This window comes from Emydura macquarii, unplaced genomic scaffold, assembly GCF_026122565.2.
Source record: "Emydura macquarii macquarii isolate MOO-44397 ecotype Brisbane River unplaced genomic scaffold, CSIRO-AGI_Emac_v2 contig_1644, whole genome shotgun sequence".
Lineage (NCBI taxonomy): Eukaryota > Metazoa > Chordata > Testudines > Chelidae > Emydura > Emydura macquarii.
The window spans coordinates 24,707,078-24,734,275 of record NW_027131781.1 but is presented as its reverse complement, the minus strand read 5'-3'; the positions used below and the strand labels follow the sequence as shown (position 1 = coordinate 24,734,275).

Here is a 27,198-nt window from a genome sequence, read left to right as displayed (position 1 = left end):
GGAAAGTAAATATATATTTGTTTTTAGGCCATCTTTTGCCCCATTTGCAACAGGAAATTGAATGCACTCCAATCCCTGGGCTGTGCTCCTGGGAGAACCCCAGGGGAAATGAATCTGCTATAACCAGTGCACATAAAATATATTTTTTGTTCTATCCTCATTACTCAGTGGCTGTGCCATAAAGATTTCCCTGGAGATGTTCAGATCTGTTCAGGATTAGTCCCTCGTTCACAACATCCTGAAACTCTAGCTCTGCTTTAAATGTCACACCCCTCCAACTACGCCCCACTCCAATCCCTGTGGGCCAAACTGTGTCCTTATTTCCTGTTGGGTGCTTGAGAGCTCTGGACTGTGTGCACTGATCGGAATCAAACACATGAGGCCACATTCTGCCCTGGACTTTGAATTCGGCGGGACAAAATCCTATTGCCCAAATCTGCAGATGCAAACTGAGCTGTTGCTACCACGTCCAGACAGTTGAATTTGCAAATCAGTCCTTGACTTACATGCTATTTCAAACACATTTGTATAAACACTGCACACACTTGATCAATTTGCACCGTGACTGCTGCAGGGTCCTTCTCTTTTGCATCCCTCACTCTCACATTTCTCCCTTCCAAACTATCCAAAATATAGTGGCAAATGTATCTTTTGCTCCCTGCTTTGCTCTGCCTCTGTGCAAGCTATACAACCAGCCACTCCTGCTTCTCCCTCTTCACACGTCCATTTTTGGTCTCCTATGGCTGGAACCTTCTTCTGGATCAGATCCACAATTTTACCCCTCAATCTCCTTCAAATGTCTCATTAAAACTCACTTCCATGAAGCCGAAAAACAGGTATGTTGATTTACCAATTTAAATAATAATCACCCCCCAATTTGTAGATGGGGAAACTGAGGCATGGAGATAGAAAATCACTTGCCTAATGTCACCCTGCAAATCAGGACCAGAGTCAGGATTAGAACTCGGGTCTCCTAGCACACCTGTCTCCCACTTTGGAGGTACCTGTGCTCCTTGACCACATATCTCCTTGTGCAGAGGTGCTTGAACTCTATTGGCCATTGATTGGTGCCTGTGTCCATGTCTGGGGGTAACCAAACTCCCTGGTTGTTAAGTAGACTCCTCACCTCAGGTGCATCGAGACTCTAAGCACGCAGCTGCACACAATCCTACAATCACTTTTTCTTCTTCATGACCATGCCAGGCCTACCTGCTTCAAATTAAGTTAGAGGTCCTGCCCTATTTGTATCTGGTGGGACAGAATAAATCCATCCCAGAACTATGCCACGAGACTTATTGTCTTGACACTGCATCAGCTAACATACGAGGGTGCAATGTACTAATAGCACGACACTGCATCATCACCACATTGGGCCACCGCATCGCCCTGCAGTTTCTCTGGCAGCTGCACAGTGTACTCATTGCCTGCTCGGCTCTCCTGCACTTCGGGCTGCGCGCAGCAATTCGGTAGCATAGGGCTGCTCACAAGAGCTGGAGCGCACGGCCTCAAGTCTTTTAAAGAAAGGACTTGCTAAAAAAACAGCTGTGCTCACTAGAAGATTGACCTGGGCTTTGAAACCAGACCTGAGAGAGGAAAAAGTGGGTCAAAGTTGTAGATGCCACCGAGGCTGATGGTGCCCCTTTAAAAAGAGAGTCGAGTGGCAGGGTGCCGAGCCCTGGACAGCTAGCCTCCCGCGTGCTGCTGTGTTGATTTCCTCCCAGGCGTCAGTGGGGTTTTCATGAAGTGAATGAACAGACACAGATCATCCCTAAACTGTTTGGTGGCACCTTGGCTTTCATCACTCACTGACCCAGGTTCCTTATGAGCCTGAATGCCTGGAGACAAAGCACAAACCCCCTGGATCACTAAGGAGTGGCAAAGCCGGGTCCTTACCTTCTCCTGGTACTGCCGACGCGAGGAGTCCAGGGACTGGATGAGAGCTGTGGCGTGGCCGATGAACATGGCATAGCAGGTGGCACCCACGATCATGCTCAGCATGGTGAGCCACACGTCTGACATGCCAACGGGAGCCTGCTGCCCATAGCCAATGCACAGCATGTGGCTCATCGCCTTGAACAGTGCGTAGGAATACTGCTTCCCCCAGGAGTCATTCTAAAGAGACAGACACACAGACAGACAGACAAGGCTTTAGCAGTGTTACAGGACACAAGGAGGAAGCCAGTAAGACATTCCCTGGGACAGACACTTTTCAACATACATGCCTACGGTTAGGCTCCTAAATCCATATTTAAGATACTTAAATAAGTGACTTAATTCCCCAAAAGCTCTGTACCAAACAGCCCCATTGACCCCCCTGGGAACAGCTGGTACTCGGTATATTTGCAGAAATCCGATCTCTTACTGAGGTGCCCGACTCTGGGCACAGAAACCTACATTTAGGCACCAACATTTGAAAATCCTGGCTAGGATTTACAGAAATTGCATATACTCACCCCAGCCAAGCTTTCTGCAAAGGGAACCCTGAGAGATTAACACACGCTGGTAACCCAGGATGAGCTCAGACAGAGCCATCAATCACAGCACATGAAGGCTGCAGGGCTATTCCCATGGTGATTCATGTGCTGGAGGAGGAACTGCAGCAAATAACCGCTCTACAACCTGAAAATTGAGTTAAGCTGGGAACCAGTTGGGAGTACCACAAGAGAGCCTGCTCCAAGCTGCTATTGGAGCCCGTTGATGTGTCGTGTTCCAGCATGACTTGTTCAGCTCTGACCTACTCTACAGGCGTGCTGGACCCTCACTGAGAGGACAGGAAGGGGTGAAGGCAAGTTAGTGTTTATAATGTTCAGGCCACCCTTTCCCCAAGGGGAGCGCAGGGCTCGTTTGCAGTATAAAATGGTACTTCTCCCAAGGAGCAGCACAAGCCACTGGTGACCCTATTGCGGGGCTGCAATAAGTTGTCACAGTGAAAGGTCAAGCGATTTGTTGCCTTCTTTGGGACAGTCGGGGCTGTCCCGGCTCTGCACTGAAATGAACAGCAGTAGCAGCCAACTGCTCCATAACTCGACATGGTGAATGCAGGCGAGCTTGAAGGTTTGTGAGCTCCTTGGACTAGTCTGAGTCCACAAACCCAACACAAACACTGGTGGTGCAGCAACAGCTCCTTGCCACAGAATCCTATCCCGTCGTGACATTCATCCCACGCTGCTGCTGCTGCTGCAACATATAAGAAAAACACTGTCACTGTGGCTCCGTAAGTGACAGGGAAAAGCCCCGGGCTTCCTGCTCTTCTATTCCTAGGACGATGCGACCATTACCATGCCAATAATACGGGCCACAGCAGCTTGGTAGCTCTCTGCGGGGAGGGGTTGGTTGGTGGGGATGTAGTGTAAACAAGGAATAGTTCTACTAACCACCCAGAGAGGCCGTCTACACTAGGGACATTTCCCAGGAGTTTCCCACTATTGCTTCAGCTCCACCATGTAGCAACGTTGGGAGTCCCAGGCTGATGGGCCACCAATGTTTTTAGACACCTGTCCCGTAACCTCAGTGAGAGATCTCGCTGCAGTGGCTGGGGAGAGGCTGGTGACCTGTCTGCAAAAGTCCCAACCTTACTAACATCAGGGGGAAAGTTGGCAGAAGCTCCATGAGCACAGACGGAGACAGAGCATATTATTGCTGCTTCCAGCAGTCAAGAAAAGCGGGCGCCTCTGGAGAGTGTTAATGTCCTGCTGGTGCTAAGCCAGCGGACGAAGACTCAGGAGAGCTCCCCCAGGCCGTGTTCAGTTACGATATGCATGATATCCTGGACGAAATGGGACAGCACAACAAGAACAGAGACAAAACGTACACAGAAGCAGCCCATTCAGAGCTCCATAAAGATACAGCTCCTCACCGGCACCCAACTCTCTGGGCGGGTCTTGCTAACAAATAAGAAGCCAGTTGAACCCACTGAACTGGAAAACGTCTCCTGCCATTGACACGGTGCAGGAGACGACATGGCAATTGCAGTTCACATTCCTACTCTGGCAACAGGCCCCCCTGCATCCTCGGGGTGACGCTGCCCCAGGGGACAGTGTTTGCACCACAGAATGGGAGCACAGATTTAACTTGCGGACAGGGCTCCACAAGGAGTCTCAGTCGATGGAAGCTGTTAGGAGCATGACCTGAATTGGGGCATCCTCTGCATACCCAGGCTCTGCCCTCCCCCAGCCATCCCCGCCCTCTTGTGAGGCTGTGGAGCTCCTGGCCAAGCAAGGCTGGAGGTTCTCCTGGGGGCATTTTCACTACCTGAGGTCCTGTGCCATGAGCTGAACCTGCCCTGAGCTGTGGGGCGCCTCAAACTGGGTCTTGTTTTAATGGACGTATTGTTCACTTACCGCTATCATTGTGGTCACAGTGTTTTACCCACTGTCCCTTTCACTGGGCCTCCTTCAGCCTAGCAATCACAGAGCCATCTCTGTAAGAAGCTCCAGAACTTACACACATACGTCCCAGTCACGAGCCCTCTCCCCCCAGTCGGCCTGTTGTCTATATACAGGAGGGCTGATGGGGATTCTGAAATTGTGGACTGGAGCAGATGCCTTGGCCAGACGCTGCCCCTGATGATGCGTCACATGCGAGGTGGATAGATAGCCCCAGTAACGCCAGCTGCCACCTGTCTCCCTCTCTGTGTAATGAACCTTCCCCGTCAAATGGATGTGGTTTGTGTTAATCAGATTGCATTACAGCTCGTGGGTCTCTTGTCGGTGGGAGCGAGTCGAAGGCTAATTCCAGGCAGGAGAGCTGCACCAGAGGTCCTAAGCCAGAAGCTGCAGCATGGCAGCTTGTGGGAGAATTTGAATCCCTGGCAGCGGCTTGCAGGATCATATCTTGGGAAGGCAGAGAAGGCCCGTGGAGAAGTGGCAGAGGCCAGGTACGTTCACTTGTGTGTTACTGTGACCAGCTGAAGAGACATAGGTCCAGTACAGAGTGGCCCAATAAAGAAGATTTGGGCCCCAAGCTGGGACACATCACTGGAGAACAGAAGCATAAGGCGAGCATAAAGCGCCAGCCTCAGAGCTCAGTGCACATCAGGAGAAGCGAAAAGGGCAATTGAGCAACAAGCTGCACATGACCCTTCGTTGCTCCTCATTTAGACTGGTGAGGTGCCACGCTGGGAACCCGGCCACCCCACCATGCAGTAGCTGCACTGAACCCCACCTGCCTTCACACCCATCTGTGGCTGTCACTGCAATGACAGAGGCAAGAGCCAGGCATGCACAGAGGGGAGACAATGTCATACTTCACACCAACTGGGCAGCACTCGAGAAATGTTTCTGCCGGCCTTCTCTTTCTGGCTGTCTTGCCAACAGCCTGCTGTGTTTCTCTACAACATCTCTCAGCCTGAAGGATCCTACAGCGCTCTATAGGCTGTAGATATAAGAGAATCAGTTATTTCCTTCATGGAAATGCAGCTACTTCTGGGGTGGAACACAGCAGCTGTTTAACACTGCAGTGCAACTCCATGTTACAGTTTAAGACAGGAAATGAATTTTGCGGGACAGAATTCTAGCAGCCCTCTTGGAATTTGGCTAAACTACCAAGGCTAACACCCTATCTTACCCTAAGATCTGTGGATGGTGCTGGGCTCTTCCTGTGAGGTGCTGAGCAACCTCAGCTCTCATTCAGCTCAGCAGCAGCTCACAGTATAGGAAGAACTCAACGCCGCACAAAAGCTGGGCCTTTAATAGTCACAAGTGGTCAGGGCCTGAGAGCTAGAGGAATGAGAAGCAGCAGTAGGAGCCGGTACGTTCCAGGTTCTAACAGCAGCTCTTTGGCCTTGGACACACAACTTCACCCTTTTGTCAGCTGCTCAGGAAGTGAGGCTGATACTCCTCCACCTGCCCCGGGGGCTCTAGAGGGCCAGTTGGCACTTTGTTCGGCATTAGTAGCAGTTACCCTATGTGCACCCCACCCCCGAGCACCCTGCTCATGCACTGGGTCAGAACCGGCTCAGAGGGAAGAGAGCTACTTACTGCACCACCAACCCCCCTCCCCCCAGCACCCGGTTCCCCGTGTGGAGGCAGCGTAATCCACACCAGACCCCGAGTCACTTTTCAGATCACATGGTGATTACAGCTCCCAGGGCTGCGGCTGCAGGCGAGCAAGGAGCAGCCAGCCCTGGGCAGGGCTGTAGCCAGTGACAGCCAATGAGAGCAGGAGAAACGGGAGCATCAGCTCAGAGCCTCAGGGCATCAATCTACTCGTTGAGCGCTGGGACGCCTTTGCTGACACTTGTGGCTGCCATCTCGGTGATGCCCATTTGTTATTAGACCTCTCCACAGAGTTAATTTAGGCCTGGTCTATGCACCGGGGTTTTATTTTACCTCTATAAATATATCTATGGGCCTTAGGGGGGCCAGACTACATGATCACAGTGACCTTAACATCTATGAGTCTGTTCAACACCTGGTTTATTTTTTTAACTGAACTAGTTATGCTGGTGCAAAACCTAGTGTGGACACAGCTATACGGGTGTAAAAGTGCCTTAGAGTGGTATAGCTTATTCTCCTTCCGGCAGTGTAACAGCTACACCAGAATAATCACCTTTACACTGGTATAACTGCATCCACACGAGAGGGGCTGTACTGGGGTAGCTAAAGTGGTAGAACTTGTGTGTGTAGACAAGCTCTAAAACTGCATCAAGGAAATAGCCCTGGCCTTCTTAAGCAAATTTTTAACCAAATAGAAACAAGTTACCGAATGGTGTGTGAACGCAGCTGAGTGGAGGTATATTTGACACTAGCCTGGTTTAGTGCATTCCCTGATTCAGGGAGCATCTGCATGGATGAGCTCGAAGGTTTTTTAAATGATTTACCAAACCGATTTGGCTTTGGCACTAATGTAGACAGGGCTGCACAGGTCTGGGTACCTGTAATGTCCCATGCGCAGCCGCTCCCGCTCAGATGTATGCCACAATGTTTGGTGGCAATTCCTGCAACTCTCCTAAGGCCCTGGGTCCCAGAGCACTGTGGAGAAGACACTGTGGGAACCGGTGCAGTGGCTTATGCGACATTCCTGGAGGGACAGCCACTTGTACACGATTGAGCAAATCTAGCACATCAGAAGTTAGGAGTGGGACCCCTGGACAGCCAGCCCACAGCTAGCAAGACCCTCGGGGTCACAGTGCCTAGGGCTAGAGCAGAGTCATGTGGTCATCCCAAACTTGTCCCACTTCAACTTCATAGCACTCTAGGGGGCTGATCTCCCGGCTCAGGGCATCTCTCCCAAGATTGGGCTGGGTGCCGAGAGCTGAGGAAAGACAACGCCACAGGAGCATCAGCAATTGCTTCCAAAGTGTAGGTGATTTCACAAGGCTGTTTGTACCAAAGGTGACGTGCGTCCCACTCTTCATCTAGCCCTCGCACTGAGCTACAGACTGAGTTTCCTGGGCTTGGGGGCTCACAGTATCCACACACACAAAAACCCAAACAAAAAAACCCACCAAACCAACTTTTTTACTTGGGCCACACTGTGGAACTTCCAGCACCATGCTGGCAGGGGTATGATCTGGCGCTGGTGTCATTATCTGGAGTTCATTAGAGTTCAGTTTACACAGTGCTGGATTTGTGACTCCTAATGACTAGAGTGCAGCTGTGCACTACTGCCCTCTCCTGGATGGATCCAGAACTGCTCAACTGTGTGTCACAGGCCCCTTGCTGGAAATAATAGCAATCCTTGACCTGAGTGTCTGTGGAATAGCGGGGGTTGGGAGGGGTGCAGCAGGTCAGGATGGGAGTGCATCAGCACAGTGGGGGGCGGCGGGGGTTGGACTGGAACAGCTTGAGGTACAGCAGGTGGGCAATGAGGTGCCCTGAGAGTTGGGTAGGCCAGTTTACACAGCACGCACCTGTTTTATGCTTATCTCCAATCACAGCAACCGGGGGCCAGCACTCACCAAAAATTTGATAAAAGATTTGATAACCAAAGACGCCCTCCGAAAACGAGGATACCAGCTGCCTGAGTGCATTAGACCAAGGCGGGGAGTGGGCGGGGAGTGCGCCAGCTGGTGAGGTGGCCGCCTGACCTGGATGCATCTGGAGAGTTGAGGATCCCAAGAGAGGTTCATACAGGAGCACTCTGCCTTCAGAATGCAGATGAGGACAGTCCATTGTCCACACAATGCTCAGCCCCATCCCAGCCTTGTGCTTCAAGGGGACGGAGCTGATATCTTCACTCAGTCAGGCTTGGGGGGAAGGGGGGGAGGAGCAGTGAATATTTCAAATGCACGTTCCCTGTATCTGCCCCAGGGAATATCTGCTTTCCCCACAGGGTTTATCTGTTCAGTGCGATACCCAAGGAACCGGGCCCCATTCTTCCCTGAGTGTTCAGGGCACTGCAGAACTCAGCCTTCTGCAATTAGGAGTTGCCAGCGAGGGGCTCCGTGAGATGCTGCCACACACGGGCCGCTCTGCAGTGCTCATTTTGGCAGTTTCCTTTTTAATAAAGTGCCCTCTTGGGAATCGAACATGCGGCCCCCAGAGCCTGGGGCTGAGGCTGAGCCATTAATCCTGGAAACACCCTTCCCTGATATTTCAGAGACAGCGTTAATGGCCATGAGGTGGCTAAATCCCTGCCCTCACACCTGGGAACACAATCCAGACCCACAATCCAGTTGGTCCAGAATCCCGTTTTCAGCAATGGCCAGCACCACACATTTCAGAGACCCACCCCTCCTCCTACCGGAGTCAGCAGCTTGAGTCTCATTGACTCCACCTGGAGAAGCATCAGGCTTCTGCACACGCCCAACTCTTCATCCAGCTGGGATAGTTCCCCTCCTGCTTTTTGTTACTGGGAAAGAGTCAAGTTAATTGAGCTGCAAAAACCCTTCAACTCTCCTGGAGGAATAATGTACAAGTGCAGAGACTGTAGAGCCAGGAAAGGCCTCACCCCAGCTGCTGAGTACCTGTAGGTCTGCGCCATGTATTGCACCTTTGCCATCCGTCCTGGAATCTGTACAGTAATCTCCTCCCTGCAGCCTCCAGTCCCCTGCTCAGCTGCTCTTACTGCTTCAGAAGGTTTCCTGCTCTCTCTCTCTTTCTCCCTCCACAGTTCCTGCCATCTTCTGGGACTGCAAATAATCCTTTCCTTCCATGCCACTGATATCTTGACAGTATTTATAGGCTGTGATTATGCCCTGCCCTAGCCTAATCTTTTCTTCTGATACAATTTTAGCTCCTTTCCTCCCTCCTCACAGGTCTCGTGCTCCAATCCTGGTATATTTGTTGCTCATCTTTGTACTGGCTGAGACAAGCGGGAGGCGGTGTATCCTAGTGCACAGAGCACTGAACATGGGGCTTGGGAGACCAGGCTTCCTTTCCTGGCTCTGCCTCTGGCCTACTGGGTGACCCTAGGCAAGTCACGTTACCTCCCTGGGGCTCAGTTTTACCATTTGTAAAAAAAAGTGGGGTGGGGAGGATAAGGATACTGACGTCCTTTGTAGAGTGCTTGGAGAGAGACTGTGGTGACCAAACTATATGCCACATGCCCAGGAGTGATTGCCCCAGGGCTACAGACTGGCCTTGTTAGCTGCTCCTGGGAACAGAACACTGCAAACCCAGATTATTCCCCCGGGGGTCTCTCAGACTCATTGGTTACGCCCAAGTCTATCTAGCTAAGGTACTTATCTGGTCCCCATTGCCATAGCGTCTGGGCACCTCCTATTTCATGGCTTTCTGCTCTCACGATGCCGAGCCGGCAGTGCAGTGCATCATCGTCGTCATTGCACGGGGGGGTGAACTGAGGCCCAGAGAAACTGAGTGACTTGCCCAATGTCCTACAGCGTCCGTGGCAGAGCAGGGACTTGATCCCCGTCTCCCAAATGCCAGGCTAGAGCCCTAACCCATCCTCGCAATCCTTCCCTATCTGGGCTGTTTATTGCCTTTTCCTAGGAGCAGGACTTTGCATCTGGCAGCTTGGACTCTCCCCTCCTGGCCTGCGTTGCCCTTGCTTTAACCCCTTCAGATGACATTGGACTTTGGCCATACCACTGACACGCCAGGCTGTGCGTGGGAGCCCAAGAGCACAGTGACGGGATGCAAAGCCCAGGGGAGAACTGAAGCAAAGTGGTTCCAGGCTGCTCAGCATGTTTGCGGCCGCCATGTCATAAACCCCACCCCAGAACTGGGGTCAGCATTGACTAAGCAGAGAGACTCCGTGACCCCTTCAGCTGCTGCTTGGGCTAGTACCTCCAAGGCAGGGCTGAGGCACATCAGCAGAAAAACAGAGGCAGCATGATCTAGTGGCTAGGGCACTGGACTGAGAGCCAGGACGCCTGGGTTCTATTCCTGGCTTTACCACTGTCCTGCTGGGTGATCTTAGGACGTCACTTCCCCTCGCTGTGCCCTCATCTGTCTAGATCATACGGTCTTTGTATCTGTCCAACAGCCAGCACAACCGGGCCCTGATCTCTGATCACCACCATAACAGAACTAGGGATGGGGCAGCGTGAGGGAAGATCATGCTGTACCTGTCCTGCAGATCAATAGAGCAGTTGGTCTGGCACCTTTCACCAGTGGGGAGAAAGACAAACAAGCCCCTCCTCCCCCCCCCACAAGTGGCACTCTATGGCATCTAGTTCTGCCTGAGCTGGGCCCCCCCATGCTGGCCTTTCACAGCTGCATTGGGGAGGCATGAGAAGCTGGCTGGGCATTTCTAATTTCAAGTTTCTTTCTGCTCCAGTGCCTGATTTTTAAGAAGAAATTGGCTGGGCGAATCTGGGGGTTAAAAGCTGCAATGAGAGGCAGTTTTTTAAGGTTCGTCAGTTTTGCTGCTGAATCAACTAGACGTTGTCCCTTTGAATAAAGGATCCTGAATTCTTGGGGAAATGTTGAAAGGCGCCACAAGCTCCCAGGCACTTACCATATGTTCCACGTCGCACCCGTAAATGCTGCAAGAGCCCCGTACGTTGCGCTTGCTATGGGAGTTGCAATACTGCCTGGCACGGTTTATTGGCAGGATGCTTTAGACGCATGGATTAATCTGTACAGCACCCCTGCAAGGCCAGGAGGAGAGCAGTGCGATCGCGCCCCTCTTATACCCAGGAAGACTGAGGGCACGGGAAGTTGAGTGACTTGCTCAAGGCCACTGCAGGGATCGGTGTCAGGAACTAGGAGTCTGTGGCTCAGACCCAGGCCTGTCCTTATGGGGAGGCACTGGGTGTGCTGCTGCCCCACAGATGCACCAGGGTCTGCTCCCAGCCTAATCTGTGTATTTTTTTAAAACCCCCCTCCTTGCTGTCTGCTACCAGCAGGGGGGGGTAGGCTCCTGCCTTCTCCTGTGTGCAGCCAGCTGCTGCTTCCCCAGGCTCCCCAGCCCAGCCTGTCTTACTGCAGAGGGCTCTGCAAAGGGCGTCCCACCTCCCTCCAGCTCCTCCCCTTCCAGGTGATTGCAGGAGAGAGGAGGAGGATGGGGGGAGGGGATGGCCTGGGGGGGAAGGAGCAGAAAGAGAAGGGCTGCTGACAGCTGGGGGATGCTGTGTTTCTAAGCGGGAGGGGTTGTGGAGGAGGCTGCTGTGTGTTGAGGAGATGCTTGAGGGATGCTCGTGGGTTGGGGGGCTGGAGGGCTCTGGGGTGTCAGAAGGAGCAGGCACTTACCACCATGCGGTTGAGGGATACCCAGCAGTCCTCCGGGAAGTCCTGCAGCATGGGCACCAGGAACTGAAGGCAGCCATCCCAGTGACACAGCAGCAGCATCATTCCAATCAGGTTCACGATCCGCACCACCGCACTCGCCAGGTCGTAGGTCATGTGGAATATCTGCAGGGGCCAGGAGGGAGACGAGTCACAGACAGCGCCTCAGCCCTCCCATGCAACCAGAAAACCAAGGCAGCCCAAGACAAGGCTGGGGCAATTCTCCACGGGCAGATCAGGGGTTAAAATAACCAAATATACCCTCCGCCTCCCATTTTGCATCAAAATTGCACTTTGATTGAAAATTCTCAGTCTGCTTTACAAAATAAATCGGATGCGAGAGCAGCTTTGGAGTGACAGCTGCTCTTCTGCAGCTCACTCACTGCTTATTTCTCTCCGGGGAGCGATCCTCCTCGGATTTCCTCCCCATTTTTAAAAAATGGATTGTAAGCCCTCCAGGGCAGGGACTCTGTGTGTGTGTGTGTGTGTGTGTGTGTGTGTACATTGGATGCAGGTGCCAGCATTCACTCACATGGCGCAAAGCAGCCTTAACCAGCCAGAGCTCTCCAGTGAAGAATTCAGCCTACCCCAGCTGTCCCCTCCACCCTTGGCATTAAACGGAGGAGGGCAGGCTGGTGGGGAGGAGGGACATAGCAGCATTGAGCTGCAGTGTGCCTAGTCTTCTGCTGGCATGCAGCGTCTCAGGCTTTGCAGTGCCATCTAGAACCCGCGGGCACTGCAGCCCTGAATCAGGGAGTTGCAACTGGTTCTCTGCAGTCATGACTCTCCATTACAAGCAGCAGCAACGTATTTTTCCCCTAATATTAATCATAAGCACAATATACTCAATATACTCAACCCTGCCCCAGGACAGATTTCCTTGGGAAAGTCCCTTAGGCCTCAGAGGTATTCAGGCACTCAGCTCCCATTGACTTCAATGCTTTGAGGATCGGGGCCTTAGTCTCTGTGCCTCGGTTCCCCATCTGTACAATGGGGATAATAGCCCCACCCTACCTCTCAGGAATGTTGTGAGGATAAATATATTGAAGAATGTGAGGCTCTCAGATAATACGGCGATGGGGGTCAGATAAGTAAGTAGGTAGGGAGATAGATAGGCAGACAGCTTGGTTCGCGGTTTCTAAACCCCATATTTTCCTGTGTGCTTCCGGGGTGCGGCAGGAAACAACAGTGTCAAAGTAGTGTGAGAGGCCCTCCAAGAACATTTCAAAGCAGGACATACCCAGAAATGCTGAGCGAAAGGCGGTTGTAGGAAATCCAGCTCTGTTCGGCTGGCTCAGCGGGTTAGTATTACAGCTGAGCAAATAATTCAGAGAGTCATTTGACTGGTCTCATCTCTTTTTCTGTTGGAGAAACGATCACTGTAATTTAAATAACCCAAGCTGAGTCCAAGTATTCAAATGACAACCGAGGGCTACGCTTTCAATGGTGCTTGAGGCGATGATCTGTGAAAGGGGCAGTGAGCAGATATTTGTCAATGGCAGGGTGTTATTGAGCTAATGACATTTCCTCTCCTATGTATCTGCATTCTCACGTTCCATCAAAGAGTTCTAGCAATCATTCCAGTCCTAGGAGCCTTGTCTGTGGGGAGAGTATCCAGAAGTGATTTTTTTTCTTTACTATAGAAAGATAGAAAATCACAGTCCTGTGGAAATGGATGGCTCAGAAGATAAAGGGATATGGAGCTTTTCACCCCTTCGCTGTGGATTTGGCCCTATTCCAGCTAGTTGGGAGTTTCAGCCTACTTCTCAGTGGACAGGTGCCCCTCCCCCCCATCACAAGCATCTGCCTTTGCTCTTGGCACTAACTGACCCCCCTGGGCTGGCAGTCCCAGGAAAAGGGGGCAAGAGTTGAATGGGCTGTACAGAATGAATTGCCATCCCCAGGGCTGATTCCTTCCAGAGGAGGCCATATGGGCAGACAGCACCAGTCTCCAGGACGGTCAGCTCAATACCTTTCACCCCTTGAAATAAATTCACTTTCAAACATTAAGAAAAAACGAGAAACACACTCTGTGCCCTTGGTTTGAGCAGATATCCCTGTTGCAACGTTGCCCTTTGTCGTGGGGAATGTGGGTTCTAAACACTAATCTGGCCTCTCACCGAGTGCTCTGCCTTGCTGCCCTATCACATTCGCCCACTTGCCCAGACGAGATGGGGAAAGAGCGTCCTAAAGTCCATTGCTCTGGGACAAGGGCTGTAATTGGTACTTCCCTGGCTTTTGTCAGCAAGGCAGGAAAGCCTGCAGTGCTAATGACCAATCCTGTGCTGGGTCCCAGAGCATCATCATGGCTCCTCTGGAATTGGTCACACACTCAGTCTTTCAGCTGCTTGTCACTTAAGCAACTGGGCTTTGGCAGAGGTGGTGGCGGCCCATACTCAACCTCTGAACCTGTTTCAGGAGAGAGGCAAGCAGGAGGTGGTGGGCACTGGCTGACAGCACTAAGGGCTTCAGCTCAGAAACCAGGTCAATTGTCCACAAAAGGCTTGTGACTTGTGAATCCCTGTTATGACATCTGCTCTACGCCACCAGCCAAAGGGCACTTGGGGAAGCTTCCTGAGAGGACAACACAAGGTGGGACTGAAGAACACCACAGCAGGACTGAACCCTTCCCCAGTAAAGCAGTCTCTAGTTGTGGAAGTGCCTTGGAATGAGATCATCCATAAGGCTCCTAGGATGCAAGTTTAAAATCTTGTCAACACTGACCAACTCTATAGAATACATCTCCACCCGCTCTGCACCCTGCAGGACTCCGCTGGGCTGGAAGAATCCTAGATGGCCACTAAAGTAAGAGGGCAAAGTAGACTTGAAAGAGACTTAATAGGGCAAGGGACCAAGCCCCAGCTGTGGAACCTAGGCCTTAGTTCTATCACACTGGTTTAACTGAAGGTGTATTTTGTACGTCGATGCGTAGCCGAGTGTGGATATTCAAACTGATTTATCACTTGTCAGTAGAATTTTTGGTAAAGTGCCTATAATTTCAGTATCTTGAGAATAGCGTTCAAGTAGTTTAAGTGTCCAACATTAATCTATGGTACAAATCCAAAAATATCCCTTTAGAAGAAAACAGAGGTACAGAAATCAAGACAATGAAAATAATAAAAATAAATTAAAAAAAAACAAAAAACCCTCATGGGACAGAGTTAAGGTTGTGCTGTGAAGAAACGTGCATTTGATTATTTCTGAAAATAGCACGTTTGTTGATAACGTAGAGAATGTGAGATTTAGGACAATCTTAACTATTCATTCCTTTATTTAGGTTTTGCAAACGAAGCGTTAGGAAGACTTTGTGATTTTTTTTCACTTCACAAACTGAGCTGGTTTTCTAAACGAAGCTTTTTGTTTCTGAATCTATGAGAGCTGAGTGAATGCTGCAAGAAGTTTTCCATAGACTATTTGCTTGAATTTAAAAATCGCTGAGATCACCTCTCTGTTGTCCTGCACCTTGCACAGTCATTTAGACTAATGCAGAGTTAATGTAAAATGCTACCACTTTGATTCAATAGCATTTCACTCTTGCATTGTCATTTACACCAGTGCAAAGTAAGATTTAGGTAAAAAAAGAATCAGACCCAATATGCTTTGTTCATGCTCCGTCCACTTCTGGAGCGATAGAGTTTTACTCTCACATTCACACTCACCACTTCATTCATAGTGTATTTTAAACTCCCGTGTGCAAGAATTTGCACCACAATTGGTGTATTTTACATGGTATCAGACATAGCAGGAGGACAAGGTTCCCTAAACCCCTCACCAGATTTCTGGTACTGAAACAAATAAATAGGCCACAAATGTCCAAGCACTTATTTTGTACAACTGGTACAAGAGAAATTTACCTGGAAACTCCCCTCCCTATCCCTCCCCCCGTAGCCCAATTCTTTTAGGAATGGTGCCAAAGGCAAGCCCTATATGACTCAGAAAGGAAAAAAGTTTTACATTTTAAGAAGCTGATGAAAAATGCTCCCCCTCGCCATGAACTGCTTCTTCTCTCCAAGAGATTCAAGGCATCAGTAGCTTTTGTCAAGCCTTCTGCCTGTTTACAAAAATAATGATCATCCAATCAAGAAACAATAATGAAACCATCTGGCCAATCACAGCTACCTAACATTTAATTTTTTTTCCTTCTATATTAAGTATCAAATACTGGCAGTAAATTGGTTGTGCTCAAACCATAGATAGAAATAAAACTAGAGGAAAAGGTTAATCAAGTAAATTAATCTGCCCAAGAACAGTCCAGAAGCAGGGAAAGAGGCTAAAGTAACCAAGTGAACCATTCACCGGGAAATATTTGCTCAGCTCTAATGTATACACTTGGATCACTCCCTCACTTCTGGGGTGGAATGCAAGAGTAACCACTGCACAGCCTTCGCACAGGCTCCGTACTGATGGAAGAACAGCAGAATATCCTGGGTCACTACAGCAGCCTTGATTCCCGAGAGCTGTTCCATCCAAACACTGACTTAGCCTGACTCCGCTTAGCTTGCAAGATCTGCCTAGATCACAGCATCTGTCTACACTGCAATGGGAAGTGTGGTTGCACCAAGTGTAGACATATCTGAGCTAGCTTTAATCTAGCTCACATGACTGTCAGTGAAGCCACGGCAGCACAGACTGCAGCATAGACTACCCACCCAAGTAGCCAAGGTCCCAGACAGGCTTCTACAGCCCATGCTACCACGGCTTCGCTGCTGCTGCTGGTATTTGCACTAGCTAGGTTAACGCTAGTTTGGGTCAGGTGCGTCTATACATGCTGCAATCAGACCTCGGAGTACAATGTAGACATACATGTCTAAGCTGGTATTGTCCCAGACCAACGTTCCAGGTAACTCAAACTGCTCAGGGAACATTATTTTTGTCACTTAGGAATTGCTGTTGTGAGAAGACAGAGCCTGCTGTTTCCTGCAAAGAAAACACCTTCCTTCCTCTTCTCCACACCTAACAAAAATCCCACACAACACTAACAACCTAACACTGAAATGCCCGGGCTGCTAGCTGACAACAGGATGTGCCATTGTAAGAGGGGGAAGATCAAACAAGCACCTTCCCAGGCTCGGAGATTTTATGAGAGGGCTTTCCCACAGGAAGGTAAATATTCTAGGCATAGACAGTACTCGGTGGACATCAAAGCACCGATGCCGGCCAGAAACAAGTACACCTAAGCCACCCTTGGCCAGGTAACTCAGATATTATGATGATGGACAAGGCATAAGAACCAGGGTGGAGAAGATAGATTGCAAACTAATTCACCCCTCGGTGCACTGAAGAGCCAGAGCGCCCACACTCAGAAACTCAAACACATTTTATTTTAGCCAAACCGTACAAAAGCTCTCAATTGCTTTTTCTGCATTTCTTCTCCCAACGCTGCTGACCACCAAATGTCTATCAACCCCTCTCATTTACATCCCTCTAAAACTGCGCATTCCCCCCCAGCAAGGTCACAATTCAAGCTGTGCAAAACCAGACAAATTTTACCCCCAAACCTTTGTCATTTTTGCCAATTTGCCATCCCTCAAGATTGCACAAAATGGCCACTTTTGCCAATAAAACACACAAGTTCTGAATTTCGAACGCACCAGTTGCTCAGAACGGACCTGTTTTCACTGGAGAAGGGGCTAATTTGAAGAGGAAAAATTGTGCAAGCAGGGGTCAGTGGGCTTATTGAAGGTTAACAGTGGGAAGAATTAAGTTGCACGTGGAGGGGTTTTGTTTTGTACGGTGAATGTTCTGTAACACCGAGTCTGACAGCATAATTTAACTGCATGGAAGCAAGAGAGATTTACACCAACCTCCGGAGGAAGTTTATTTCTTCATAGACAGCTGGCTTCCAGAAGGACCGATCATGCTAATGGAGCTTCTTCTCCAGTTGTGAAGTGGGAGTGGGTGGGCAGGAGACAGGACAAAAGCCACCAGAAAACCCAACTAAAAATAAAAAGCATTTTCTTCCCTTCTCACACAGAGACTCGTGTCTGCTGGAAAAAGTGTACAGCAGGGAAAGGTGAAATAGCAGGACTAATTAGCACCAAAAGAGCTAGTGCAAACGGCAGATGTTTATAGATATATATAAAACCCCAATGATCCTGCTACTGCCATGTGTTTGCGCCTCTTAGAGTTCAGGTTGCATGGCAACTGCCTCCCTTTCCATGAAACCATTCACAGACTAGACTTTAATCTTCATCATTTTACAAACTTTTCTTACCACGACAAACACAACACAGACTTTTACAAATATTTTCTGGAACAACTTCACTGACCAGCTTCCCCTTGAGTGGGCTTCTTTAAATACTCCTAGGAAAAAGATTCTGAGGTGGATCGTGCTCCCACTGACCTGAGACAGGAGACTTCTGGGACCATTAACAGGAGTTAGGAGCAGGTTCTAGGTTCCTGCTGATGGAGGGGAAGAGGCGATGGTTGAAATCTCACAGAAAGTGTCTAATCAAAACAACAGAAAGGCTGATACTAAAAGTTTTAGCTGTGCCTAAGTGACTTAGGAGCCTATGTGCCATTTCCAAATGTAATTTAGGCACCTAGAAGCATAAGTCTTGTTGGCTTTCAATGAGGATTCGGCTCAAGTGCCTAGGGGCCAGACTTTCAAAGGGATTTGGTGCCTAAAGATGCAGATGGGCACCTAAGTGGGGTTCTCAAAAGTGTCTAAGCAGATTTTCTCCCATTATCTGCATCTGTAGGTGCCTAAATACCTTTGAAAATCTGGCCCTAAGACACTTTTGAAAATGGGAAATAGGCACTTTTGGAAATTTTAACTAACACAAAAAGAATCCCAAGTGAGGAACCATAATCACTTGCAGTTAAAAATGAGCACATCAGCTCAGCACTTAAGCTGAGATTTCCAAAGATGTCTAAGGTATTTCACAGAATCAGAGAAGTGTAGGGCTGGCAGGGACCTCAAGAGGTCATCAAGGCCAGCCCCTTCATGGAGGCAGGAGCAGGTAAACCTAGACCATCCCTGACAGATGTTTGTCCAACCTGTTCTTAAAAACCCCCAATGACGGGGACTCCACAACCTCCCCAGGTAACCGATTCCAGTGTTTAACTATCATTATGTAGTAAGAAAGTTTTTCCTAATATCCAGCCTAAATCTCCCTTGCTGCAAATTAGGCCAATTACTTCTTGTCCTACCTTCAGTGGACATGGAGAACAATCGATCCCCATCCTGTTCATCACAACATTTAACGTATTTGAAGATTGTTGACCAGGGTCCCCACTCAGCCTTCTCTTCTCCAGACTAAACACGCCCAGTTCTTTGAACCCTTCCTCACAGGTCAGGTTTACTAAGCCTCTTAACATTTTTGTTGCTCTTCTCTGGACTCTCTCCATTTTGCTCACATCTTTCTTAAAGTGTGGTGGGCAAAACTGGATATAGTACTCTAGCTGATGCCTCACCAGCGTGGAATAAAGCTGAACAATTAACTCCCATGTCTTCCATACAACACTCCTGTCAATACATCCCAGAATGATATTTGCCTTTTTTACAACAGCATCATGCTGTTGGCTGATGTTCAATTTGTGCTCCACAATAACCCCCCAGATCCTTTTCAGCAGTACTACTCTCTAGCCAGTTATTTTCTGTTTTGTATTGGCACATTTGATTTTTCGTTCCTAAGCAGCACTTCGCACTTGTCTTTTATTGAATTTCCTCTTATTGATTTAAGACCAATTCTCCAATTTATCAAGATAATTTTGAATTCTAATCCTGTCGCCCAAAGTGCTTGCAACCCTCCCAGCTTGCTGTCATCTGCAAACTTTATAAGCATACTCTCCACTTCATTATCCAAGTGGTTAATGAAAATATTGAGTAGTATTGGACCTATGCCAGACCCCTGCAGGACCCCACTTGAAACTCCTCCCAGTTTGACAGTGAGCCATTGATAATGACTCTTTCAGTACGGTCTTTCAACCAGTTATACATCTACCTTATTGTCATTTTATCTAGATCATATTTCCTGAGTTTGCTTATGAGGATGTCATGTGGAACTGTGTCAAAAGCCTTACTAAGGTCTAGATATATCACATCTACTGCTTCCTTCAATCCACTATACCAGTAAATCTGCCAAAGAAGGAAATTAGACTGGTTTGGCATGATTTGTGATTGACAAATTTTGGGCACCCAGCTTCCACTGAAGTGGAGATTGGCCCCTACCCGCCCCCCATCAGCTCCTCTGAAAATCCAGCCTTAGGTTTTGCTTTAAAAAACTAGTTACAAAACTCAGTATATAAATTGGAATGTTTTGGTGGCACATTAAATTCCAAAAGGCTGGGTTTTTTTTGTTTAAACTGGAGATGGGCCCAAGTCTTAATAATTCTGAAAATTCTGGGGTGTTTGCACTTCAGATCTCAACCTGAATTTTGCAGCACGGCTCTGTCTTTCACTTAAACCATTCCCTGCAGAGCTGGAAACCCAAACACAACAGCTGCTGCTGGTGCAGGAGAATCAGGAAGTGAAACCGACCAATTTAGCTTTTTGTGGCCAGATGAAGTACAAGAATTAAACAAACGGCATGAAAGGTGAAAACTAAGGAAAATGGATTTAAAAATTATTTCAGTTTTAATACTCTACGAGGAGAATAATTAGGACAGAAGGATATTTTGACTAAAATTTTAAAATGTGATTTTCATCTCATCACTGTCCTTCTGTTACAACAGCTCAAAGCCTAGCAAGGAATATATGGGAATAGATACTGAATGATGCATGCATCTCATCTCTGTACCTGGATGTCTTTAAATCGTTATTTGAGGACTTCAATAACTCAATCTTTGCTTAGGGGTCTGTTACAGGAATGGGTGGGCGAAGTTCTGTGGCCTGCATTGTGCAGGAGGTCAGACTACATTATCATAATGGTCACTTCTGACCTTATAGTCTATGACCCTATATGGGGCTCAGGTAAGTCACCATGTCTCTGCACCTCATTCACTGCATCTGTAAAATGGGAGTAAGAACGCTTTCCTCTCGGCAGTGTTGCATGGGTTAATGAATATTTATACTGTGTGTGGACTATGCAAAGTGTTATATAAAAGTTCCAAATTCCGTTATTCCAGATCATTCCTCTTACTTCAGCATAAGATGAATTGATTGAAATGATGATTAAAAACAGAATTATAGGACACTTTCAATAGGTGACTGACTGAACCTGGTCTGAAAAGGACTAACCAGCATCACTTCTGCGAAAAAAAAACAATATGCCTTTCTATCCTACTAGAATTTTTTGAGCAGGTCATGGACACAGGAGACCCAGCTGAGATCGTTTACTTGGACTTTCAAAAAGCCTTTGACAAAGTCTATCTCAAGGCTTGAGAAGCTTGATCACCATGGGGTGAGGTATAAAATTCTGTTATAGATCAGAAAGTGGCTAACAGACAGCAAAGAGGAGAAATAAGTGGTCAGTTTTCACCAAGTGCGAAGATTATCTGTACTAGACTGGTGTCTAATATAGTTATCTCTGAAACGGAAAAGGGGTTAAGCAACAAGAGGAGAAAGCTTGTAGATGACATAAAATTATTTAGATTAATCAAGACCAGAGAAGAGTGTGCAGAAACTTCAGAGGGACTTCACAAGGGATCTGAACAAAGCCTATTGAAATAAATGGAAAGATGAGCATTGAAATCAATGGTTTTTTCATCAGGCACAAGCCAGTTAAATTGGTAGCACAATGGCAGATAAAATTCAAGGTTGGTAAATGCAAAGTAATGCACATAAGAAGGAATCATTTAAGCTATTGAAACACGCTACTGACTTCTAAGCTAACAACTCAGGTAAAGGGAACTGGGCATTGCCGCGGAGAGCATCATTGAAAACCTCTGCTCATTATGGTAAGAAAAGCAAACAAAATGTTAGAATGGGTAAGGAACAGAACAGAAAAATAATACTGGAAATGTTATAGCATGACAAATCAGTGATCAATTCCCTCACCTGGAACACCACATTCATTCCTAGCCACCCTGTTTCAAAATGAACAGAATAGATGTGGGGTGGTTTAGAGGTAGGAGATGAAAATGATTAGCTATGGAAAGACTTTCATGGGGGTGTGTGAAAAGTATGGGAATGTTTTGTTCATAGAAGAAATGACTGAGGGAACATGACCGAGGCATACAAAATAACAATTGGTATAGAGAAGATAGGTGAGGCACTCTCATTCACCCTATCTCATAATACAAGAACAAAGGGACACTGAATGACATTGAAGGACACCAAATTTAAAAACTGATCAGAGGGATACTATTTTTCCAGGTAATGCACATTTAGCCTGTGCCACTCATTGCCACAAAGTATCACTGATGTTAAGAGCATGGCAAGACTCCAAAAAATGCTGCATAATGACGACATCCACAATTATATTAGAAAATGGTTTTTTTAATGCCTTTCTTTTTTCAGGGTAAGTCAACCTCTAATGATGGGATTTAGGAAGAAACTTCCCCTGCAGGCACTTTGGGGTTTGTTACACTTCCCTTCTGAAGCATTTGCTACTGACCTTGGTTGGAAACTGGATACTGGTCTGGACAAGACAAACCAGTGACCTAATCAGTACTGGCCATTCCTATGCTCCTAATTATGCCCGGGAATGAGCCTGATCCCGACATCTAATTGCTGCCAGCTCAGTATCTAAACAGAAACCCAAAACTGGATCATCAAAGCAACAAAACCAGATCCATAGAAGACACACTTCAAATAAAACCATTATCTCAAAGTCCAGATCAGGCTCCAAACAGCCACAACTCATATTCTGGAGAAGACTGACAAAAACCAAATTAGCAGTGACCTTTGTCTTTCTATTTCTTTCAGTCACACTTTAATTTGCGAGCCTCAGAGAAGAATTCAGTATAGACTTACGACAATTTGTGAATGTCACATACAGGGGATTAATACAGCTATTCGGGTGCAATATAACTTAGTGCTAAACTCCGAATCCTGTGCCAGAGCTGTGAATTTATCAGAGAACGGAATAACTCATGCAGTATTTTTTTGATCAATGAGTGTTGATTTAACAATCTTCTATTTAAATAAGCAAGCGAAGAATACGCACATTAACGTACATTAAGCACTATGCAAATGTCTAGAGAGAGCTTATGGAAGGGATGCGAACTAACATAACACATTCCAGACAGCGAAGTGCCCATGCACCTGTTCAACCACAAGCACCCATATTTGCATTTGCAAATCTGCATTTCCCCAGAGATCAGAGCACTGCACTCCTCCCTGCACGGATTTAAGCAGGCTCAGGACGGTTTAAGTGCTTTCTTTGCTGGTACTTCTCCCCCATTAGAATTTTCTCCAATGTCTTCATTATTAGAGCACTTTTTAGGAAATTCCTTAACAAATGATGTTCCCCTGAAGCGGACATTTACCCTGTGCCTCAAGGGACAGATTTTGTACTGTACTTCCTGGAGGCACAACAAAAATGGTATAGGTCACCCTAAGTCACCTTTGCGCAGCCTGGATTCTAGGCTGCTGCAGGGGTCATACTGGCGTAAGTTAGAGTAGTCCAGGGGCTGCTCTAACATATGACAGCCTCCTCATGGCTGCCTATAGATGGCAGGACAACCCAGAACCTTCACATTGCGCAACTGGCATGCCCCTAGAGCAATGTTTCTCAGTTGGTGTTCCGTGGAACCCTGGGGTTCCGCGAGATGAATTTCAGGGTTCCGCGAAAAATTGAAACCGCGCCGCCGAAAACAGCCGACAGTGCGCGCCGCCGAAAAGGGGAAGATGTCCCGGATTTTTCAGCGGAGGGTATCGCATGGCCCCGCAGAAGTTAAAAAGGGTCCGCGGCCAAATTTAATTGAGAAACACTGCCCTAAAGCAATGCACAGGGACCCAGAGTCAGAATCAGCCCCGCTGGCTTTATTTTTTTGTTTTAATTAAATTTATTTTCACACTGATCCTTTGTCAATCTCAGCTATTAATTTTTAAAAGCTGTCAGATTTTCTATCAATGGAAATGCCTGCACTTAGTTTATTTTTTTAAACACCAGAGACACCATAAATTCCAACTTGTAACATCTGTCCGCAGATGCTCTTATTGTGTTACAGTCAATTACATTATGTATAAGTTTAATATATCGTGGCTTATAGCACAAAATCAGCCTGACTTGACAAGCCACGTTAAAAGGGAGATGGAGCACTTTCCCTTAACGCAACCCTCCAGTTAATTAGATTAAAACCTCAGGAACCAAATGCAACTTCCACCCTCCATTTTTTATGCCATTAGTGACTGTAGTGCCCGCAAAAGGTATTGAACTGACAGCCCTGGAGACTTAAGTCCTCTGGTTAATCATGAAACCGGTACAGAGTGGGCAGGGGTAACGGAAGCTCCTCTGGATCCAAACTCTGGGACTTGGGCCTTGCTCTGTAATGGGGCCTGACCAGATCCATGAAACCTCCCTGCCCCTCCAGTGTGCAGCTTGGGGCACAAGGGTGTATGGAGGGTCCATACGGACACGTTATGCTGAGGTCTCAGAGCAGTTGTCAGCACTGATTGGGAGCACTCCGGCCCCCTGCTCCTCTATTCCCAACAATGCAGGATGAAATTCGGGACAAGCAAAAAGCGAGGAGACATGACTCGAAGTGTCATCCTAGCCTGAAAAGTGACGTCGTAAAACCAGCCCTTTCTTAGCAGAGCTGCTGTCTGTCTAACCAAACCATCATCAGTGTAGCATTGGCGCACCCTGCATCTTTAACATAGTTACCTTCACAACGTTCTTCGGAGGTAGGCCAAGGCTCTTCACTCCATCGTACAGATGGTGCATAATCACACACACAGGAAGATAGTGTCTTCCCATGTCTGCCAAATCCCAAACTAATGCTCTAACCACTGGACCGTCCTTCCTCTCTGCATGTTCAGAGCTGCTCTGTCTAGTGACTAATGACTTCACCTGCAGCAAGTTCAGCAGTTGCGACTCTTATTACAGCCGCCAGCACATTCGAGAGCTCAGCACCTCTCAAACTCAGCCCATTAACTAAACGTTATTGCAGTTTATTCCAGTTTCTCCTAGGAGTGCTGGCTCTGCAGGGTTAAGTGAACTGGATTCTCTTCCTTCTTCTGCATCATCAACAGGAAGGTTACTGAATTCCAGTTTCAGGGCCAGTCAGTCACTGCTGAGCAAGCAAATCCACTAAAGATAATGGGGTGTTGCTGAAGGTTTGATTTGCCCCAAAGAACCTTTAACAACAGCTGACAACATGCAAGGAGGAAAGAACCCAGCTTGACTCTCAGATCCCCTGCTGCCTGCAAGGCTGATACTTTATATAACTGTCAGCACTACCATGCCATTTTCACAGAGCCAGAATATAACCACACTTAAATAAAGATCCTTGAAGGCAAATGAGATGTGAATTACATGATTCCCTCTTAGGCTTTACTTCTGCTACTAGACAGCACTAATTTGGTGGCCACCCAGCAATGTCAGACCTGGTTCCCCTTTGCTCCATGCCTTGCTCATCTTTAATATCCTGATCCTTGGGCATATTCAGGGATTCAGTTCTGGATTCAAAAGAGCATCACTCAGACCAAACTCTAGCCTGCTCTGTCTGTCTAGGTTCCCAGAAATGCTGAGAGCACCAACACTTCACACACCTTCGTCGAAACATTTTGGATCATGTTTCCCTACTCTTTTGCCAATAGAATTTCAGGAATGCCAGGTAAGAATGAAGTTTGATTTGAAACCACAAGGAAAACCTCTCTGATCTCCCTCGAATTGTGTGGCACGATATAAATTAAAATACAAAGTTAAGCTGTTTGATTATTGGAGGAGGGAGGTTGCCGTAATATCACAGGGTGAAATTACTTTGAGAGAGCTCTTTTTAAAAAAACAAAACAAAAACAAAAAAACCCAGGGTATTTTAACAAACTGCCCCACAATTTCCCATCAATCACACACATATTTTGGGAGACCTTGAGAGTTTGTGACTAAAGTATCCAAGGATTTCATTGCAGTGGCTGTTGGAAAGCTTATCTGCACACACTTTGTTACAAAGACTAAATCTTAACCAAGACAAAGTGCTGCTCGATAAAATGAGCCAAATGCCTGCCTATCTAAAGTAATAATATCGTTTTAATTCCTGGGGGCCTCTGAAGGAAACGTGCAGTGATTTTTACAGCTGCCTTAGACATTCACAGAAAAATTCACCCAATCAGAATCTGTAGATTGAACAAAGAAATTTAAAAAAGCAGTATTTAAAGATACCTGAAAATGTTCCTAAATCTCCATTAATATGACTGGGCAGTAGTGTAGTCCTTAGAGGCTGCTCTTTTAGTTATAATTTCAATAGGAAATGCTGCCTGTTGACAGATATCAAGACTGAAATAACTAGAGCTGCAACCAGACAGACAGGGCACAGCAGGAGATCTGCACAGTTCTTTTGGGAAAGCAGCAAAAAGAATGACATGGATGTAGAACATTAAATTAGAAAGAAAAAATATACAAGAGTGTTGTGGAAAACTCCTCCAGTTCCCTGTGTCTCCAGCTGCACCGCATCTTCCTGATCTGATGCATGTCATCAAGCTGGTAACATGGCAATGTCCTTCTTTGTTACTGCATAGTCACGCTGCACACTGTGAGGCTTTCCACTTTAAGAATGACACTTGCAGCACTGACACCCTTTCTACACAGTAAACCATTGCCTACCAATCCACCGACCAAGCAGTTCTTACCCTTGAAAGCAATGCCAGAAACTCCATGGAGTCCACTAGGGTCTTTGCTATGGCTATTTATTTTAAGCGGAAATCACCCAGACGCTACGGTGATGGGTGGCAATACAGAAACCTGAAATAGATACATAGATGCTAATGATGTCATTGTTAAGGATTTAATCAGTGGATCATTTAGCTGGAAGCTATTCTGGACCCCACTAAAAGGTTTGTTACTTAGTAGACTGGTTGAAATTGACATCACTTGCTGTGACCAGTTTTTTTCTCTTGCCTTAAAAAGAGGGACCCTCCTGTTTCCCTTTTTAAATAACTTCCTAGCCAGTTCTGACTGCAACTGAAAATTGCCATCCTAGTCCTGACGGGATTGACATCGTGCTCTTTCCCTAGGGCCTGATTTTGATCTCAGTTATACCAGCGTACATCAGGACTCTTCAGGAGTAAAACCACAGGAACGTAACAATTGGATCGGACCTGTGGTCCACCTACTCCATTAGCCTGTCTCTGACAATAGCCAACACCAGCTGCTTCAAAGGAATGGGTAATAAACCCCACATTAGGCAGAAATGGGATAATCTGCCCCCCTTTGAAGGTCTCATCCCTAATAGTTAAAGACTGATTTAAATTCTGAAGCATGAGATATTTTTTAGCCTTCCCAAACACTTTTTTGCATTGTTATAACTCCAGATATTCTAGTTATCCACGTAAACATCCAAACCCTGAATTTTATTAAGTTCTTGGCATCAACAACATCCTGTGGCAGTGAGTTCCTCAGATTAACTAAGCATTCAGTGAAAAAAATATTTCCTTTTACCAGTTTTGAATTTGCTACCTTTTGAAGTTAATTGAACATCCCCGTGTTCTTGAGCCGGGAAGAACAGAAGCTCCTGATCT

At 47.3% G+C, this 27,198-nt stretch overlaps 1 protein-coding gene across 1 annotated transcript in view; it reads right to left on the bottom strand.

Moving 5' to 3' along the window:
- HCN4 (hyperpolarization activated cyclic nucleotide gated potassium channel 4) overlaps positions 1-27,198 on the bottom strand; it is a 109,724-nt gene that overhangs the window by 21,860 nt on the left and 60,666 nt on the right. The window contains exons 3-4 of the mRNA XM_067556136.1: positions 11,598-11,759; positions 1,894-2,112 (exon numbers count right to left, since the gene is read on the bottom strand). Of these exons, the coding sequence (XP_067412237.1) occupies positions 1,894-2,112; positions 11,598-11,759 (381 nt within the window). The remainder of the gene's footprint in view (positions 1-1,893; positions 2,113-11,597; positions 11,760-27,198) is intronic.